This window comes from Triticum urartu, chromosome 6A, assembly GCF_056163025.1.
Source record: "Triticum urartu cultivar PI428250 chromosome 6A, HENAU_Tu73, whole genome shotgun sequence".
NCBI classification, from domain to species: domain Eukaryota; kingdom Viridiplantae; phylum Streptophyta; class Magnoliopsida; order Poales; family Poaceae; genus Triticum; species Triticum urartu.
The window spans coordinates 479118995-479139287 of record NC_141878.1 but is presented as its reverse complement, the minus strand read 5'-3'; the positions used below and the strand labels follow the sequence as shown (position 1 = coordinate 479139287).

Genomic DNA, 20293 nt, shown 5'->3' with positions numbered 1-20293 from the left:
AATCTACGGTGTTTGCGAGATATCCGTAAAACTGCCTAGTTCATCAACGTCCAGTTTAAGGAATACGACATTCCGATTCTGTCCAGCATCAGTAACAATATTAATCACTTCACTTGGCAGAGAAAATATAAACGAAATCAGTGTAAATGAATTTAATCTGGCGAGGTTCAAGTCAGCTAATCCCGTTTAAGTGATCCATAGAAGCAAAGAAACAAAATGTCATGAACTCTCCGTATGAAACCACTACGCTCGCAACTAGTAGAGGGGGGTGGGGGGTGCGCTGACACATTCCAGGCAGGGCCACAACAGGCGAGGGAGGACTGCCGTGGGGCCGGGATCCAGCTGTGGTGCCCGTGCAGAGGGGCTCTTGACGGCGCAGATCCGGCGATGGAGGGCTGGCCGCGCTGGACAGGGATCCGGCAAGGAAGGGCTGGCGCGGGGCGGAGCTCTTGGCGACGCACATCCGGCGGCGAAGGGCTCGCGCAGGGCACATCCGGTGACGAAGGACTATGGTGGGCGGGGCGGGGCTCTTGGCGGGGAGGAACCGGCAGTCCACGGCGTGGCAAGCGGCGGACACCGTGGTGAGAGGAGACGAGTGGATCGGGGATGAGACTGGATTGGGGGTTGAGACGAATAAACATATTGCGAGCGGAAATTTTCAAAAAAAAAAAGAGACGAATCTACCCTTTAAAATCCTAATTGGTCCCACTAAAATTATGTACCGGTCTCACCTTATATGTAATTTCCTGTAATTTAAGTTTTGTAACTCCTCGTAACTCCTATTTTCCCACCATTAGATCAGGCTGGATGGATGGCTCGTAAAATCGCCAATCACCTTAATAGTTGTAAAAATAATAAGGAAGAAATGACTTAAAAATATGTAAGTAATCATGTAAAATGAGGGTGGTTGGTCGGTTACTGCAACGTACTTTGAGCCTTGAAGTCGCCGGTTTGAATCCCAAATACCCTACATGCATAATTTTTCGCGGGTTAAAATCAGAAGGAAAAAAGATACTGTAGATGAGTCGGCCCAGCTTGCAGGAGGGGTGTGCACCCGTTTGCCCACAACGTCGCTTGCATGGCTCCCGCCCTCTCGCTCGCTAGCCGCCTACTCGATCGTTGACTCCCGCTAGATCACTTGTTTTTTCTCTGCTAAAAAACTACAACAATTTTTACTGATTTTCTTAGAAAAAAGAAACTTACAGGTTTGCTACAGTTTGTACTGCTGTTCTTAGAAAAAAGGGCCGGGTTTTGAGTTCAAGGATTTGAAAAAAAATCATGAATTTGCAAAACAAATCTTCAACGTTTGAAAAGAAATTTCATCAATTTGGATGAAAAGTTCAACCATTTTGAAAAAGTAAATAGATTTGAAGAAAAGTTCACAAATTTGAAGAATGTTCATTGTTTTTGAAGAAAAGTTCATAAATTTGAAAAAAGTACATCGATTTTACAAAAAGTTCATTTTTCACAAAACTTCATCTGTTTTAAAAATAAGAATTAGAAAAAACGTCAACACATTTTTGAAAAAATCACCAATTTTGAAGAAAAAGTTCGCGAATTAAAAAGTTCATAATTTTGAAAAAAAACATGAATTCAGAACAACTTCACGCATATATAATAATAATAGAGAAAAGAAAAAGGAAAATTAAGAAAGAAGAAAAGTGAAGAAAACCGTTCCAAAAAAAGAGAAAAAAAGGAACCGGAAAAAAGAAATAAGATAAGAATAAGGAAGAAAGAAGAAAAGACAGAAAAAGATGAAATAAATCAGATGGGGTGAGGTGGGGGTGTGGTTACTGCAGCGTACAAGACAATTTATTTTTAATTAGACCATGGTAGTTTTATTATAGATAGCATGGCATTTTTATTATTTAGAACAAGACAATTTTAATAATTAGATCATGATAGTTTTATTGTAGGTAGCATGTCACTATTTATTAGATCATGTCAATTTTACTGGTTAAACATGGCAGTTTTATTTGTCATGGCAACTTGTTTTGAATAATAGTCATCGTATAACAGAAAGTGCCTTCCTACACCCAAGAGCAAATGCTCCTGGTGTGAACAGTAAAATCAAAAAAATAGGAAAAAATTCAAAAAATTCTGAAATTTTTTTGTGACATACTTTTCCAAATGTTTGGCGCTCACGCAAAATTTCATCACAAAATCGCATTGGTGGAAGTCGTACCAAAAAAACAAAATCGAGGCTCCAAAATGCTTTTGTAAATAACATTTTCAGAGTATTGAATTTGTTTTTTTACCACGCCTTTCACCAATGTGATTTTGCAATGAAATTTTACATGCACAACAAATTTTTGTGAAAGTATGTGATTTTACTGTTTAGAAACTCCACGTCCTCGTATAACATGCAATTTGAACGCATTTTTGCCATGGAAACTATATATTTTGTTGACACGGTCATTTCAAATTATTTTCGCGATGTAAACTTAGGATGTGTTCCCCTGACATCTAAAGTTAACTTGTGCTGCCACTTTTTTTACAAGCATCTGGGTCGTGGCGACTTTTTTGTATGTTTTTTTTAGCTATTTTCATTTCAATTGTAAATCCTAGCTTGAAGGGCTGATATTGCTTAAGTTGAGCCTGTTTGTGGCCCATTTTAGATCCTTAATTGGATGGTTCATCGAGAAGTACGCCTGGGCCACCAGCGTGCGCTACTCCTAGTTCCATGGGAGATCCGCCAGGTCGGTCCTCCCAGTGCGAACCAAGCGTTCACGCAAGTCGAGCGATTCCTATTCCTATGGAAGGTTTAGGCCTCTTTTGGTTCATAGGATTAAAAAATTATAGGAATAGAAAAGTCATAGAAAATGAGATAACATGCATCTTAAATCCTATGCATAGAAATAGAAAAGGAGATGCCCTTTGATTCACATCATAGGATTTTTTTCATTATGTCTAGGTTAATGTTTATTTTCCTATGAAATGTGAAGGATAGAAAGAATTCCTTCATAGAAATAGGATTTCATTCCTACAAACCAAAGAGCTTTGAAGGAATTTTTCCTATAAAAATCCTATCCTACGAAAATTCTATAAAATTCCTTCAAACCAAAGAAGGCCTTATCAGGTCAGTCCTCTCAGTGCGAACAAAGTGTTCACGAGAGGAACGCCTGGTCCTTCACTTTTAGGTCCTCTTTGATTTGCGGGATTTTGAAAATGCAGGAATAGAAACTTAGGGTTGGAATCACATGCCCATTTGGATCCTATAGGGTTAGTAAGAAGTGTTTGATGCCATCGAAGAAATAAAGAAAATATAGAAGGTGATTGAAGTGGATGTTAGATTTTCTATGAAATGTAAAAGTACAAAAAAATTCATAGAAAATATTTCTATGGGATCCAGTCCTATGAATCAAAGAATCAATGTAAATAAAACTAAATATTTCAATCCTCAAAAGTCCTACAGGGCTCGTTTGATTCAAAGGAGGCCTTACCGAATCTCTCGGATACAGGAGGCAGTGGACAATCCAGCACCTAGTTGCTAGTAGTAACAGTAGGAGCGGGACACACTGTGCTCTGCATGAACTGAACGGGCGAATAAAGCTATACCTAGCGCAAAACACCAAAAATCTCCGGGTTGTCACCGTGCTGTCCGTGATCCTCCAAGCACCGGCTACACAGACCTCGAAATCCCGTGATTAATATTGCTCTACATGCTTTGAAATGTCGGGTACCTTATAGGGGCGACATGATTTGATTACTTCTGTGTAGGCTATAGGGTATTGTGAAGTTGTGATCTTGTCGAGCACTGGAACAAAATCTTTCTGAAAATGGTGCCTTTGGAGGAAACTGAAGCTGAAAGTAGCCATAGTAATAATAACCTGATCATATTATTAGCTGCCACCCAACGAATCAAAGAATAGTAATACTCCTAGTAGTAAAAAACAATGAGCTACTAATCCCTACGACCAACCTATACAGAGGCACCGAAATCATATAACGCCGCCCAAAAATCAATCAAATCCATAGCCATTAGTGTCCTGTCAGGTAAGAGCTCAGCTGCTCGCCGCGCCGGCGCGCCCCCTCGCTCCGGCGCCGGCCCTGCTCCCCCGGCCGCGGCGCCCGCGGCCGCGCGCCTTCATGACCACGGTCTTGGACTCGCCCCACGCCCAGAACGCGCCCCTCTCCTCCTCCGAGTTGTCGCACTCCGGGAACGGGCCGGCCGCGTACCGCGCCGCGTCGTAGCACACCGTGTAGGTCATCCGGCGCGCCCGGAACGCGCGCATGGCGGCGCGCTTCTGCGGGGTCATGACCGCGTAGTCGGCCGTCAAGAGCCCCAGGAGGTCGCAGCCGGCGGCGGCGGCGTCGCTGCTCCTCCCGAGGCGCAGCGCCGCCGGGTCGGCGGCGGCGGCGGCGCGGCAGCCGAGGAGGGAGAGGTCGGAGAAGTCGGAGGCGAAGGGCGCGTACTTGTAGTTGACCTTGTACTTGCCGCCCTCCGTGGCCCAGGCGGAGCCGTCCCAGATGGTGGCGTACACCGCCATGGGCTTCGCCGGGAAGTCCCCGCCCATGCCGGGGTGCCGGACCACCTCCCGGATCGGCGTGTCGTCCACGTAGAATCTGCACGTACGCGCGCGCGCATCGTCAGTGGCCATGCCATGCACTTTGTATTGTACAGTCTATACGTGCGGTGAGAGTGCTGATGCGTACGTACATGATGTGGGTGGGGGCCCAGAGGATGGAGTAGCGGTGGGCCTCGAGGGTGGGGTCGAAGGGGAGGAGGTAGCGCTCCTCCCGGCCGCGGCTGGTACTGCCGTTGCCGTACACGTTGGTCTGCACCCGCCACTGCCCGCCCCACCGGCTGCCCAGGAACTCGAAGTCCAGCTCGTCGTGCGTCTTCTCGTACACGTCCCCGTTCGACAGCTGCAACGCCACAACAACAAAATACCACCATTGTTAAGTTTATTATACATACACAGCAGTACTATCTTTAGAACTGTAACGTGTTTGTGCAATCTATCCATACCAAATATGTACTGTACGTTACTCCCTCCATCTATTCACTGGCTTCTTGTGCACAAAAAACGTACCGTTACTATTGACTCGTTCTCCCTCGTATACTCTGACGTATTGGTAGTAATAACTTTGTTTTGTTTTCGACTAGTAGGTGAGGCTGATGAATGCGGAGGGGTGAGAGCGCGTGACAGGGATGGAATGGATGGCAACATTTATTCCGGGCGAGCAGGCGGCGCAGCCTTTTGTGGCCGTGAAGGCCCGAAAACGAACAAAGCCCATGTGGCACGCCCTGTTGCCTGCCTACTCTCTCTCTCTCTCTCTCTCTGTCACCACACTCACCACGGCCAGAGAGCATGGTGTGCAACTTGCCATGGTTTTTCCTCTTTAAGACAGCAGTGGCAGGTAGTAAATCTCAGCTACTACTAGTAGCTGACACGCCATGTGACGATTGACGAAGCAGAGACCCAACGGTTGGGAACAACGCCATGGATTAACATTAACGGATGATAGTAAGCTAAGCTGAAACCGTTGCTTGATTAAGTTGGACAGGAAACGTTCGCGAAGTAATTAATCGGAGCGGGGTTGGAGCACTCACGTAGAAGGCGACGACGACGCCGGCCGTGTAGTCCCTGGGCAGCTTGATGGACGCGCTGAAGAAGCCGTGCAGGTAGTAATCCGAGGAGATGAATCCCGAACCTGCGTGTGATCCAAAGAGCGCCGCGCCATAAGAACAGGAAGAACATAGGGAAACAAGGGAGGGTTTCAGGTAGGTAAAAAGTAAGGAATCGATGGGTTACCGGAGCGGCGATCGAGCAGGAGGCGGGCGGCCCTGTCATCCCGCGCGCGGACGAGGTTGCCGTCCCCGAACAGCGGCGAGAAGCCTTCCTCGAAGGCCACGGTCGGCACGTCGAAGGCGGCGGCCGCCGCCGCCAGGCAGACGCACGCCGCCGCCGCCGCCGCCAAGAACCCAGCCTTCATCGCCATTGCTGCCCTGGCTGGTGCTCTCACGGCGTCCCCTCTCTTCCTTTCTTTCTCTTTCCCCTCTCAAGATTCAAGAACCAAAACCTCACGCGCTCCCCGGGTTCTGCCTAATGACCTTTCCGCCCGCCGGTTATATACGCGGTACCACTCTGAGAAGGAACCGCGGCCACTTTCGCTGGGTCGCACCGCGCGTGCTGAGCTGGCCCGTTCCGTGACGCGTAGGGCCGTCGTCTCGCGGCGGAGAAACGGGCCCACCGCCGTGGCCCTATGTGCTTAGGCAAAAAAGAGGAGGGGGCGGCCGAGAGAGGAGTTTATGAGCTCAACAGGAAAAAGGGATGGTGGTGGGTAACACCAGCTAAGCTTTGCTGGTGAGTGGTGATGGATGGGGCTTGGCTTGGCATGGCCCTAATTGGCGTGTCCGCCTCGCCCTGCCCTGTCCTGCCTCGCCTCATGCAGCGCGATCACGCCACTATGCACGCACAGCGTCAGTGCTGCTGCTGCTGCCCAGGCAATGGACCGGCGCAGTGGTTGAAATATGATGATTATTCGCAGGGGCACGTAGGACGAACGCTTGGAGTCGGGAGATTTTTATGGATGGTCATGCGACGTGCTTGCGTAGATTAGCTCGGGTCGGAAGAGATCGGTGCTCGCTCCTCGAAGAATATGGCGTGTTACTGTTTGCAGATTAATGGCGGATCGCCGCCGTTACTGATGAGATTTTCTCGCGGGAGTTGCCACGGGCGGGCAGTGGAGGTGGCGTGAAGGGAGCGGTTGGGCCAACGACTGCGTCGTCCAGATTTGACCGATGTATGCCTCTGCTCCGGCCTCCGAGTAGGACTGGTCGGCGGCGTGCTGTCATCCACCTGCCGCGCTGCGTGTCCAACGAGACACCAGCTGTGCGACAACCACGACCTTACGTTCTCTCTCCTTTCTGACCGGTTTGTTCGGTTGCGTCCTGTAGCACGCCACTGCTCCGTCGTGACGGGCAAAGCTTTTAGAGGGTGCTTGATGCAAGGGACTAGTTTTAGTCTGACTAAAAATAGTTTTTTTTAGAGATTAAAGTTCAAGCACCCCTGACTAAAGAGAGGTTAGGACTAGTCTTGAGGTTAAAATTTTTTAGTAATAGGAAATCTATTAAAATATGTATTAGCCCTCTCTCTTCTTATTTAATTCCTCTCCTTTAACACATGCGAGTTTTAGATTAGAGGGTTTGAAGGATAATAAATGCGCAATAACTTGATTTTAGTCTCTTTAGTATTTGGATCCAAGCATGGATAAGGCTAGCAAGTTTTAGTTTCATTACTTTTAGTAATAGGACTAAAACGTATCAAGCATCCTCTTAAACTGTGCATGCACATTAATAAGTGGCCGAAATCACAAGTTCCCGGCGCAACCGTTGCGAGATGTGTATCCGGGGCCGGTCTGATCCGCTCACAGCTGCCAACAGCCGTGTGCGTGCATGGACTGGTCATGTGGTCAGTGGGATAGGCTTGGACGACATGGCTCCTCAGCCCATGGCAGCCAATCAAGTAATAATAAATCATGGAGCATTAAAATATGCAGAGTATCCAACGCCGCCGGAGGCCCAATAAGAAAATGGCCGCGGAGGAGCAGCACACGACATGACCAGTGCTCGTCCCCGACAGACAGCGGTCCTCTTTCTCATGTGCGCCGTCTCCAAACGAAGGCGCATACGCACGCACGCACGCTCGCCGGCCAGACATGTACAGTGTCGCCCGCGCGGGGTCTCGCGCTCCCGCGTCCGGACCCCGCGGCTCTCCGGTCGCTCCCGCTGGCCGATTCGTCGGGTTCGCATCGATCGGGCAGCCGCTTGCTGCGCCGCGCGCGCTCCCGCCTCTTTTGCCCCGTGAAAATGGGCGAAATCGTCGAGGTCATGTATTCATGTCCTGCTGTTGTGCTGGTTCCGTTCACGGGCGTGGCAATGGCATGGATTACGGGGAGGTTTGCCGGGGTGGACTGGGTGCGGTTTTTCGTTTTATAGCCTGCAGCCTCTCGTGCGCACGACCAGTAATGGGTGTCTGACCCAAGACGCTGCCAGAATGGCAGGGCTCTGCATAGCGATGAACGCGCACCATGCATGGTTTGATACTTTGATTCTGTATATTGGTCGACGGAATTTATTGGCATGGAAGCCAGGTTACCAGTAGAGGAGATAAGAGTTGCAACTATCACCAAATTGTTTGCTTTTTCTTCCAAAAGTAGGGTAACCCCATCCTCTTCATCAGTCGATGCACACAGTTGCAAAATCCAGCAACTGAACAACATCGACCTCGAGAAAAAGCGAAAAGAAAACTCAAGGCCGCATGCCTTGCGACACTAACTCCATCATATAGTCACTAACCCTATCACATGACACATGTGGTAAGCAATCCAAACAACTCAACAACAAAAAAAGAGTCACTAACCCTATGATACAAAACGAAATCAAAACAAAAAATGCACAACTCCTAGGATATGCCTTCAAGAAGGAATCGCTGCACGTACGCCGCTGATGGCAAGTCCAACACAGGGTTAAACTCCGGATTCTCATCCCGAAGCCAAGCTTGAATTCACCAACTTCAGGACATGATGCAGGCGCGCCTCGACGTATCCTACTCAGAGATCATGTGTTTTCACCAGAGTGCATAAAGTCGTCGTCGAAGCCGTATGTACCATCATCCCTTATCGAGCTATCGACACCTCGATAACCGGATACCTCTGGAGAAGACACCGGAAGACAGACGTCTCATACCGCCTGCCTCCCGCCACTATCGCACCACCTTCAATCCAACAGCAACAGGCTAGACGTGAGACCTCCACGAGAGCCACTGTGCAACATGTGTCGGTAGCAGGCACGACTTGACGCCCTCGCATGAGACTCGATAACCAAATTGCTTAGCTACCACATATTTTTTTTCTTTCTCAAATCACCTAATGTAAGTTGTGCGATTTTTTGCATTTGGGTATGTTGAATCCGTAGGGGAAGAAAGCAAACGACGTGGCGCAGCGGCAAGGAGAGAGTAATGATGCCCGGGGCCACCCCTTAAATGAGGCCCAGCCAAAAATGAGCAGTAGTCGGCGGCGAGCTAACCATGACAAGTTTGAAATTTGATGGTTCGGGGCGGGGGGGGGGGGGGGGGGAGGGGGGGGTACGTATCAAGTGATGCTATCCCTTAAATGCTCACATTATCCTACTTCCAAAAACAAATATAGATGTCTTTAAATTTTCTGATTGTATATACGAATGTTTACAATGCATATGTCTACAACCTCTAAGAAATCCAACCTCAAAAGACGCATTGAGTAACAAAAAAGATAAATCTAGCATAAATAGTGTTACAAAAAGACAAAAGCAAAAAGGTAACTATTTACATACTTCTTTTAAATGGGAGCATATGAGAGTTGGTATCAAGGGATATTCTCGCGATGGGCATGGGAGGGGTTGTGTGCAGGTTCGCCGGGAAAGATTCCGTTGATGCACCGGTCGAGGGTGGCACCAACACAACGGTGGGCGGTAGTAAGGGGGGAGGGGCAGGAAGGCTGGCACGGAAGTGCTACCGGCCGTGGTCGACGAAGGTCAACCAGTGGCCATGCACGGTTTAGGGAAGAAGTAAGGGAGGGCAGGAGATAGAAGAAGGCATTTGGTTGTGGCTTTACAATGGACGATCCAGAAAAAACCGACTGACCTAATTATTTTCCTGTCGACTAATTCTTGTTAGTCCCTTTCTTTCTTTCAATATGTATGTATACTTCGTACATGCTTCGTCGGAGATGCTCTTCCGGACTTTTCTATTTTTCTTCAAACTACCACGATCCATCTGTTTAAGTCTTCGATTACTGCAAGCATGCCAACATACATACTTCCTCCGTTTTTAAATATAAGTCTTTTTTAGAGATTTCAATACAAACTACATACAGATATATACACGCATATTTTATAGTGTAGATTCACTTATTTTGCTTCGTATGTAGTCCATTATTAGAATCTTTAAAAAAACTTATATTTAGCAACGGAGGGAGTACATAGATATAAAACTAGGATGCTAATATCCAACTACCATTGGCGGAGGCTGACGCGAACGATCGGTTCCCTCTGGGAGGGTTGATATCGAGCGAATGTTTTGGTTTGCTATGAGGCCCTTCCCAGTGCTCCAAGAATGTATAGATGCTAAGTATGCCACATAGACAAAACAATCTGATGTGGCAAGGTAGTTAAGAGAAGAGAGAGAATTTTGTTGGCCACATAAAGAATCAATGCCAAGTACGCGGACCTATGCAAAACACTTGTATGAAAGAAGTTTGCCCTATGCATGAAAGAGTTTAGTTGTTAAAACAATTAAATGAATGAAGCTTAGAACAACAAACTAAGCACCTATGCATTGAGGATTTTAGTTGCTAAACTTTTTAATGTACCTAGCACCCCATCTAAACACCTGTGCATTGGAAGAGGTTGCCAGTATGAACCCATAAACAGCCAGACATGCGTTTCGGTGTGACTTCCTGCCCAATCATCATTCCCTTTGCGAACTATTTCTAAAAAACTAAAAAAAAAGATTTGCCATGATGTAGATAAAAAAATAGTCAGTACTACAAGAAAGATGTCAACCACGTGACACATGTGGTAAGCAATCCAAACAACTAAAAAAACAAGAAACATGTCAAAATAATAACACAAAAAATTCCATGATATATAACAAGTAATTGCAAATTTGTATGTAGAAAAATACACATAATGAAAACCACACGGCAATTTTACAAAAGAAAGAAAACATAATTACTAAAAAATCATGCTAAGATTTATGAAATAGTCATGTTCACATGGCAACTTAAAGGGAAAATTGTTTCTCAAAGAGCATTGCAAAAATTGAAAACATGGTTTCTTGTCATCACATAGCCAGATTTACACCCAAAAAAATGTTTTCATGAGATAACGGCAACAAATTATTAAAATGAATATTGTAAAATAGTCACATAATTTACCAAGGTAGGTCCAAATAACTAGTCATGGTATGTTCAACAATTTTTGCCATGGAATGTTCAAAAATAATTTGCCGTGGTACAAAAATTGTTTGATCATTGTTTGTTTAATAAATTTGCCATGGTCTAAAATGATTAACCATTGTATGCTCAAATAAAATCACCGTGGTTGTGCAATTTAGTTTGCCATGGTGTGTACAATAATTTTACCATTGCCTAAAAAATATGTTTGCCATAAAAAATTGCAAAAATGATTTTTCTTTGAAAAATGGAAAATAAAAAAAATTCTAAAACTGCCATGTGAGAAAAGTAGAAACATTTCCAAAGATTGTAATGAATAAGGGAGCAAAATCCCTAAAAAAGCTTGTCATGCGAACATTACAAAAAGACCTAAAATTGCCATTTTTGTGAACGAGATTTTATTTATGAATTCACCATGTGATCAGGAGATTTTTTTTGTTCTTTAAAAAATTTGGCATGTGTATGTAGAAAACAACTTTTTTTTAGAAAAGTGAAACAATATCGAAAAATTGCCATGTGACCAAGATATATGTAGCATTTAGGACAAACTATGCACAACTAATTCAAGTCTGGACCAAGATATATGTACCACACTAAACAATTTCGGGGCACATGACACTACGCAGCACCACCCGGTCACTCATGGATCAGGGATAAGCGGATAAGATTTCAGAAATTGGATTATTGAGGCCGGGCACACACAACAAAGAGAAGCTAGAGAGCAATATCACGTGGAGACGGACCCACCGTCGCAGGCGTCCAGCAGTGGGTGCTGTGCTTTGGAACTGTGGTTTGCCGGAGCAGCTTAACACCCCGATTAAGGCGCCATTAAACATATCATGCGGAGCTCCCTGCTGGATTATGGATGGGCTTAGGTCCATATAAGACATTAATCCCTGATTAATCTTGAGGTCCATGTATGAGATGGCAGGTGGTGAAAAGTTTCGTCCCACCTTACTAGCTGAGGATAGTTGAGAATTGAGACCCCTTTATAAGGGTTGCTCTACCACTTGCCATTGAGAGCTTGGGAAGCGGAGTGGTACACGCGCGCTCCTCCTCCGCCACCGCCCGCATCGCCACGCCTCATCACGACGCGCGCGCCGGGTTGCGGGAATGAGCCAAAGCTTATTTTTGCCGCTCAGGAATGAATTAATTAATCAGGGATTAATTAAAGAGTCGCTAACATGTGGGCCACTGTCCAAGACGTTGGACTGTGGGCTCACTTGCGTTGCCGGGATCCGTCGACCCCTTGCCAGGGGTGCGACCCTTGCCGGGACCCTCGTTGCCGTGATTCATTGGCCCCTTGCCGGGAACAACAACTCCCTTGCCGGGAGTGGGCCGACTCGGTAGTGGGCCTCCGCAAGGCCCATGACTTTCTTTCTTACGGGCTATATAAGAAGGCTCTGGCCAGTGAAGTAACCTAGTTCGGTTCACTCACTCCCTCTCGCATGACCTAGCCGTCATCTACTGTTCCTCACTCTGTGCTGCCTCCAGCGATCCCATCCCGACGACCGCATGCACGGCCGGTCGGGAGAGCAGGTGCCTCCGGAACCCTGTCGTTCGAGATCCTGCCCGGGAGAACGGCAATAAGGTTTTTGGGGAGCGTCTCGACGCGACTGCTCCCGATCCGTCCCCAACGCTGTTCGCCTCTGCTTCCACTACTTCCTCTACATCGACACCATGGCCGCCGCCGCCGCCGCTAAGAAGAAGGCCACGGACGACGCCGAGGCTGCTGCTGCAGCCGCCGCGTTGGCCTGGCCAACCGGAGGGTATGATCTGTTCATCGATCCCTCGTTTACTCATACTTATGCTATCCGTATATGTGTTGCTCATAGAAGGTTCGATTCTATGTTCTGTACGTGCTAGTATGCTTAGGTATTGCTATGAGATGCATACCGTTTATGCCATGCTTACTGTTTACTCGTGGATAAGTCTAATCGGAAAAGTGCAAATATTTCCAACAATCCAAAAACCTTATTTTAGGCACTTTTCGATTCAAGGCTTTGCTGCTACTCTGAAACCGGAAAAGTTTACCGGGACGCATTTTAAGCGTTGGCAGACTAGGACCACCTTGTGGCTCACAGCGATGAACGTGTTCTGGGTTGGTGGTGTGTCCCTCACAGAAACGATTGCTCCTGATCAGGAGAAGGCGTTTAGAGAGGCAACCACAATCTTTTTGGGAGCAGTTCTGAGTGTGATTGGAGACAAGTTGGTTGATGCCTATATTCATATGGGCGTTGCCAAAAACTTGTGGGATGCGCTCGAAGTCAAATTCGGCGCAACTGATGCTGGCAGTGAGCTGTATGCCATGGAGCAGTTCCATGATTAAAGGATGGTTGATAACCGTACTGTATTGGACCAGGCTCATGAGATACAGTGCATTATTGCAAAACTCCCTCCTAGTTGGAGGAATTTTTCTACTTCTCTCAAGCACTTGAGACGTGAATTCTCTGTTGAGGATGTCATTGGTCATCTCAGTGTTGAGCAGAACTCGAGAGCAAAGGACTCACACGTGAAAGGGGTAGAGGGTTCTTCTAGCGCCAATGTGGTGCAGAAGAACTTCCACAAGTTCAAGGGAAAGAACTCTGTCCAGCAGAATACTACCTTTAAGAAGAAGGGTAAGAAGAAAGACAAAAAGAGAGACGGCTGCTTTACTTGTGGTTCAGATGAACATTGGGCAAACAAGTGCCCAAACAAGTACAAGAAGCCAGCACAGGACTCTAAGTCTGTGAATGTCACTCTAAGCAACAATGATGCGGCATCTGGGTATGGTAATCGTTTTACCATACTTTCAGTTTGTCAGTCCACCGATTGGTGGATTGACACTGGGGCCAATATTCATGTGTGTGCTGATGTGTCTTTGTTTTCTTCCTACCAGGTCGCACGAGATTGTTCCGTCCTGATGGGGAATGGCTCGCATGCTTCTGTTCATGGTGTTGGCACAGTAGATCTGAAGTTTACTTCGGGAAAGATCGTGCAACTGAAGAACGTGCAGCATGTCCCCGCCATAAAGAAGAATCTCGTTAGTGGCTCCCTTCTATGTAAAGAAGGGTTTAAGTTAGTATTTGAGTCTAACAAAGTAGTCGTATCTCGGTATGGACTATTTGTTGGAAAAGGATATGATTGTGGTGGTTAGTTCCGCCTTTCCCTGGAGGATTTCTGTAATAAAGTCGTGAACCAAATTCATTCTAATGTGAACGAATCTGAGATTTGGCACTCACATCTTTCACATAAATTTCGGTTGTATGACGCGGCTAGCTAAGATGGACTTAATCCCGAGTTTCACTTTAGCCAAAGGCTCTAAGTGCCATGCGTGTGTGTGCAAGCTAAGCAACCTCGTAAGCCTCACAAGCTTGCGAAGGAGAGACACCTGGCACCTCTAGAGCTCATACATTCAGATCTTTGTGAGATGAATGATGTGTTGACTAAAGGTGGAAAGAAATACTTCATGACTCTGATTGATGATTCCACTAGATTCTACTATGTGTATTTGTTAAATACTAAGGATGAGGCTCTACACTACTTTAAAGTCTATAAGGCTGAAGTTGAGAACCAACTTGAGAAGAAAATAAAACGAGTCCGGTTTGATCGTGGTGGAGAGTACTTTTCTAATGAGTTCGATTTATTCTGTGCGGAACATGGTATTATTCATGAGAGGACGCCTCCCTACTCACCCCAGTCAAATGGGGTTGCCGAACGGAAAAACCGTACTCTAACTGATTTGGTTAACGCCATGTTAGATACATCGGGTTTATCCAAGGCATGGTGGGGGAGGCCGTATTGACATCCTGTCATGTCCTGAATAAAGTTCCCACAAAGGATAATGAGACTACTCCCTATGAGCAATGGGAAAAGAAAAGAACTACACTCTCTTACTTGCACACTTGGGGCTGTTTGGCGAAAGTCAATGTGCCGATAATCAAAAAGCGCAAGTTGGGACCAAAGACCGTGGACTGTGTTTTTCTTGGCTATGCCAAGCATAGCGTTGGCTATAGATTTCTAGTGGTGAAATCTGAGGTACCTGACCAGAAGGTCGATACAATTATAGAGTCTAGGGATGCTACATTCTTTGAGGATATTTTCCCCATGAGAGATATGCAAAGCAATTCTAGACTGGAATCTAATGAGACTCGTGAACCTGCTATTCCGATGAAATATTATGAACATAAAAGTGATAAGAGTTCCATGGAGGATGACGAGGAAGCTCCTGTCAGGAGCAAGAGACAGAGGACTGCAAAGTCCTTTGGTGATGATTTCCTCGTGTACCTCGTGGATGATGATACTCCCAGTTCCATTTCAGAAGCTTATGCATCTCCGGATGCTGACTACTGGAAGGATGCGGTCCGCAGCGAGATGGATTCCATCTTGGCTAACGGGACATGGGAAATCACTGATCGTCCTTATGGTTATCGACCATTAGGATGTAAGTGGGTGTTCAAAAAGAAGGTTAGGCCCGATGGTACTGTTGAGAAGTATAAGGCTAGGCTTGTGGCCAAGGGTTATACCCAGAAAGAAGAAGAGGATTTCTTTGACACTTATTCACCTGTCGCTAGACTGACAACCATTCGAGTGTTACTTGCTTTGGCTGCCTCGCATGGTCTTCTCATTCATCAGATGGACGTTAAGACGGCTTTTCTTAACGAAGAGCTAGACGAGGAAATTTACATGCAACAGCCGGATGGCTTTGTAGTAAATGGTCAGGAAGGAAAGGTGTGTAAGATAGTGACATCTTTGTATGGCCTGAAACAAGCGCCTAAGCAATGGCATGAGAAGTTCAACACTACTCTGACATCTGCTGGCTTTGTTGTGAACGAAGCTGACAAATGTGTATACTATCGCTATGGTGGGGGCAAAGGAGTTATACTGTGTCTGTATGTCGATGACATACTGATATTTGGGACCCATCTCAAGGTAATTGAGGAGGTTAAGTCTTTTCTATCTCACAACTTTGAGATGAAGGGCCTGGGTGTGGCTGATGTTATCCTGAACATCAAGCTACTGAGAAATTCTGAGGGTGGAATTACACTTTTGCAATCCCACTATGTTGAGAAGATTTTGAGCCGTTTTGGATATTCGGACTGCAAACCTTCTGCAACACCATATGATCCTAGCGTGCGGATTCGAAAATTCGAAGGCCCGGCTGTAGATCAATTGAGATATTCTCAAGTGGTTGGTTCACTGATGTACCTAGCATGTGCTACTCGTCCTGACATCTCATTTGCTGTGTGCAAACTGAGCCGGTTTGTTTCCAATCCGGGAGATGTGCATTGGAAGCTGTTGATCGAGTGATGCGCTATTTGCAAGGTACTGCGAACTATGGAATTCACTATTCTGGGTACCCGACGGTACTTGAGGGGTATAGTGATTCGAATTGGATATCTGATGCTGATGAGATGAAAGCCACAAGTGGACATGTCTTCACACTTGGTGGTGGTGCTGTTTCCTAGAAGTCTTGCAAGCAAACGATCTTAACCAGATCGACTATGGAAGCAGAACTCACAGCATTAGACACATCATGCGTCGAAGCAGAATAGCTTCGAGAGATTTTGATGGATTTGCCGGTGGTTGATAAACCAGTGCCGGCTGTCCTTATGAACTGTGACAATCAAACAGTGATTGCCAAGGCTAAGAGTTCAAAGGACAACATGAAATCCACAAAGCACATAACAAGAAGATTGAAATCTGTCAGAAAATCAAGAAACTCCGGAGTAATAGCATTGGATTATATCCAGACGGCTAAGAATCTGGCAGACCCTTTTACGTAAGGGCTATCACGGATTGTGATAGAAAATGCATCGAGGGAGATGGGTATGAGACCCATGCAAGTTGCCATGGGGGTAACCCAACCTATGTGATCGCAGATCCCGTGAATTAGGACCTGGGAAAACAATCCAGCGGTCAACTGAGGAGAGTATCCTTAATTAACCCACTCCATTGGAGATGCACAATACTCTCAATTCTGTAAGGCAGGCTGACTTTTGTCTTAATGTATTCCAAAGCTTGTGTAAGCAAGATGCTAACCTACAGAGCATTCTTTGAAGGAACACACCTATGTGAGCCCGACTGCCAGTCACAGTCTATGAGATTGGGGAATCTCTATTAAGCTCATGAGAAGGTACGGAGTATGACTAATAAGCTCCACCCGTGGGGTTTAGCCTTCGGCAGCCATGTATCAGCTGACAATAGGCGAAACCTATGCACGCCAAACTCACAATTCAAGGCATAGTCCATTGTTCAGTTGTGAACAAGTCTAATCCTGTTGCTCTAGGTGGAAGTTCAACTTAACAGTCTCCACTGAAAATACTGGTATATCAAACATATTTTGGAACAGTTGACAAACTTATGTGCTTCGAGATCTGGTGGGGGTTTGTTGGATTATGGATGGGCTTAGGCCCATATAAGACACTAATCCCTGGTTAATCTTGAGTCCCATGTATGAGATGGCAGGTGGTGGGATGTTTAGTACCACCTTGCTAGTTGAGGAGAGTTGAGACCCCTTTATAAGGGTTGCTCTACCACTTGCCATTGGGAGCTTGGGAAGAGGAGTGGTACACGCGCGCTCCTCCTCCTCCGCCGCCCGCCTCGCCTCGTCACGACGCGCGCGCGTCGCGGGTTGCGGGAATGAGCCAAGACGAAGCTTATTTTTGCCGCTCAGGAATAAATTAATTAACCAGGGATTAATTAACGAGTCGCTAACATGTGGGCCACTGTCCAAGACGTTGGACTGTGGGCTCACTTGCGTTGCCGGGATTCGTCGACCCCTTGCCGGCGTGCGACGTTTGGCGGGAACAACGACTCCCTTGCCGGGAGTGGGCCGACTCGGTTGTGGGCCTCCGCAAGGCCCACGACTTTCTTTCTTACATACTATATAAGAAGGCTCTGGCCAGTGAAGTAACCTAGTTCGGTTCACTCACTCACTCCCTCTCGCGTGACCTAGCCGTCATCTACTGTTTCTCACTCTGTGCTGCCTCCGGCGATCCCATCCCGACGACGCGTGCACGGCCGGTCGGGAGAGCAGGTGCCTCCGGAACCCTGTCGTTCGAGATCCTGCCCGGGAGAACGGCAATAAGGTTTTTGGGGAGCGTCTCGACGCGACTGCTCCCGATCCGTCCCCAACGCCGTTCGCCTCTGCTTCCACTACTTCCTCTACATCGACACCATGGCCGACGACGCCGCCGCTAAGAAGAAGGCCACGGACGACGCCGAGGCTGCTGCTGCAGCCGTCGCGTTGGCCTGGCCAACCGGAGGGTATGATCTGTTCATCCCTCGTTTACTCATACTTATGCTAGCCGTATATGTGCTGCTCATAGAAGGTTCGATTATATGTTCTGTACGTGCTAGTATGCTTAGGTATTGCTATGAGATGCATACCTTTATGCCATGCTTACTGTTTACTCGTGGATAAGTCTAATCGGAAAAGTGCTAATATTTCCAACAATCCAAAAACCTTATTTTAGGCACTTTTCGATTCAAGGCTTTGCTGCTACTCTGAAACCGGAAAATTTTACCGGGACGCATTTTAAGCGTTGGCAGACTAGGACCACCTTGTGGCTCACAGCGATGAATGTGTTCTGGGTTGGTGGTGTGTCCCTGACAAAAACGATTGCTCCTGATCAGGAGAAGGCGTTTAGGGAGGCAACCACAATCTTTCTGGGAGCAGTTTTGAGTGTGATTGGAGACAAGTTGGTTGATGCCTATATTCATATGGGCGTTGCCAAAAACTTATGGGATGCGCTCGAAGTCAAATTCGGCGCAACTGATGCTGGCAGTGAGTTGTATGCCATGGAGCAGTTCCATGATTACAGGATGGTTGATAACCGTTCTGTATTGGACCAGGCTAATGAGATACAGTGCATTGCTAAGGAGCTGGAGCTCCTGAAGTGTGACTTACCGGACAAGTTTGTCGCGGGTTGCATTATTGCAAAACTCCCTCCTAGTTGGAGGAACTTTGCTACTTCTCTCAAGCACTTGAGACGTGAATTCTCTGTTGATGATGTCATTGGTCATCTCAGTGTTGAGCAGAACTCGAGAGCAAAGCACTCACACGTGAAAGGGGCAGAGGGTTATTCTAGCGCCAATGTGGTGCAGAAGAACTTCCACAAGTTCAAGGGAAAGAACTCTGTCCAGCAGAATACTACCTTTAAGAAGAAGGGTAAGAAGAAAGACAAAAAGAGAGACAGCTGCTTTACTTGTGGTTCAGTTGAACATTGGGCAAACAAATGCCCAAACAAGTACAAGAAGCCAGCACAGGACTCTAAGTCTGTGAATGTCACTCTGAGCAACAATGATGCGGCATCTGGGTATGGTAATCTATTTACCATACTTTCAGTTTGTCAGTCCACCGATTGGTGGATTGACACTGGGGCCAATATTCATGTGTGTGCTGATGTGTCTTTGTTTTCTTCCTACCAGGTCGCACGACATTGTTCCGTCCTGATGGGGAATGGCTCGCATGCTTCTGTTCATGGTGTTGACACGGTAGATCTGAAGTTTACTTCGGGAAAGATCGTGCAACTGAAGAACGTGCAGCATATCCCCGCCATAAAGAAGAATCTCGTTAGTGGCTCCCTTCTATGTAAAGAAGGGTTTAAGTTAGTATTTGGGTCTAACAAAGTAGTCGTATCTCGGTGTGGACTATTTGTTGGAAAAGGATATGATTGTATTGGTTTGTTCCGCCTTTCCCTGGAGGATTTCTGTAATAAAGTCGTGAACCAAATTCATTCTAATGTGAACGAATCTGAGATTTGGCACTCACATCTTTGTCACATAAATTTCGGTTGTATGACGCAGCTAGCTAAGATGGACTTTTTCCCGAGTTTCACTTTAGCCAAAGGCTCTAAGTGCCATGCGTGTGTGTGCAAGCTAAGCAACCTCGTAAGCCTCACAAGCTTGCGAAGGAGAGACACCTGGCACCTCTAGAGCTCGTACATTCAGATCTTTGTGAGATGAATGGTGTGTTGACTAAAGGTGGAAAGAAATACTTCATGACTCTGATTGATGATTTCACTAGATTCTGCTATGTGTATTTGTTAAATACTAATGATGATGCTCTACACTACTTTAAAGTCTATAAGGCTGAAGTTGAGAACCAACTTGAGAAGAAAATAATACGAGTCCAGTCTGATCGTGGTGGAGAGTACTTTTCTAATGAGTTCGATTTATTCTGTGCGGAACATGGTATTATTCATGAGAGGACGCCTCCCTACTCACCCCAGTCAAATGGGGTTGCCGAACGGAAAAACCGTACTCTAACTGATTTGGTTAACGCCATGTTAGATACATCGGGTTTATCCAAGGCATGGTGGGGGAGGCCGTATTGACATCCTGTCATGTCATGAATAAAGTTCCCACA

General features: G+C 46.5%; 1 protein-coding gene across 1 annotated transcript; it reads right to left on the bottom strand.

Annotated features, from left to right (window-relative positions):
* Positions 1-3817: 3817 nt before the first annotated feature.
* LOC125514242 (putative xyloglucan endotransglucosylase/hydrolase protein 28) lies at positions 3818-6067 on the bottom strand. The gene is made up of 4 exons (XM_048679536.2): positions 5760-6067; positions 5558-5658; positions 4661-4869; positions 3818-4566 (listed from the first exon to the last, which is right to left on the bottom strand). The coding sequence occupies exons 1-4, from the start codon at positions 5944-5946 to the stop codon at positions 4005-4007; spliced, it is 1059 nt and encodes a 352-aa protein (XP_048535493.1). The 5' UTR covers positions 5947-6067; the 3' UTR covers positions 3818-4004.
* Between the last annotated feature and the right edge of the window lie 14226 nt (positions 6068-20293).

Excerpts from the sequence above, each read along its gene's own strand:
- LOC125514242 (XM_048679536.2), bottom strand. The coding sequence starts at position 5,946 with ATGGCGATGAAGGCTGGGTTCTTGGCGGCGGCGGCGGCGGCGTGCGTC. Across the intron at positions 5,659-5,759 it reads CCTGCTCGATCGCCGCTCCG|GTTCGGGATTCATCTCCTCG; the intron begins GTAACCCATCGA and ends GATCACACGCAG. Across the intron at positions 4,567-4,660 it reads TGGGCCCCCACCCACATCAT|ATTCTACGTGGACGACACGC; the intron begins GTACGTACGCAT and ends GCGTACGTGCAG.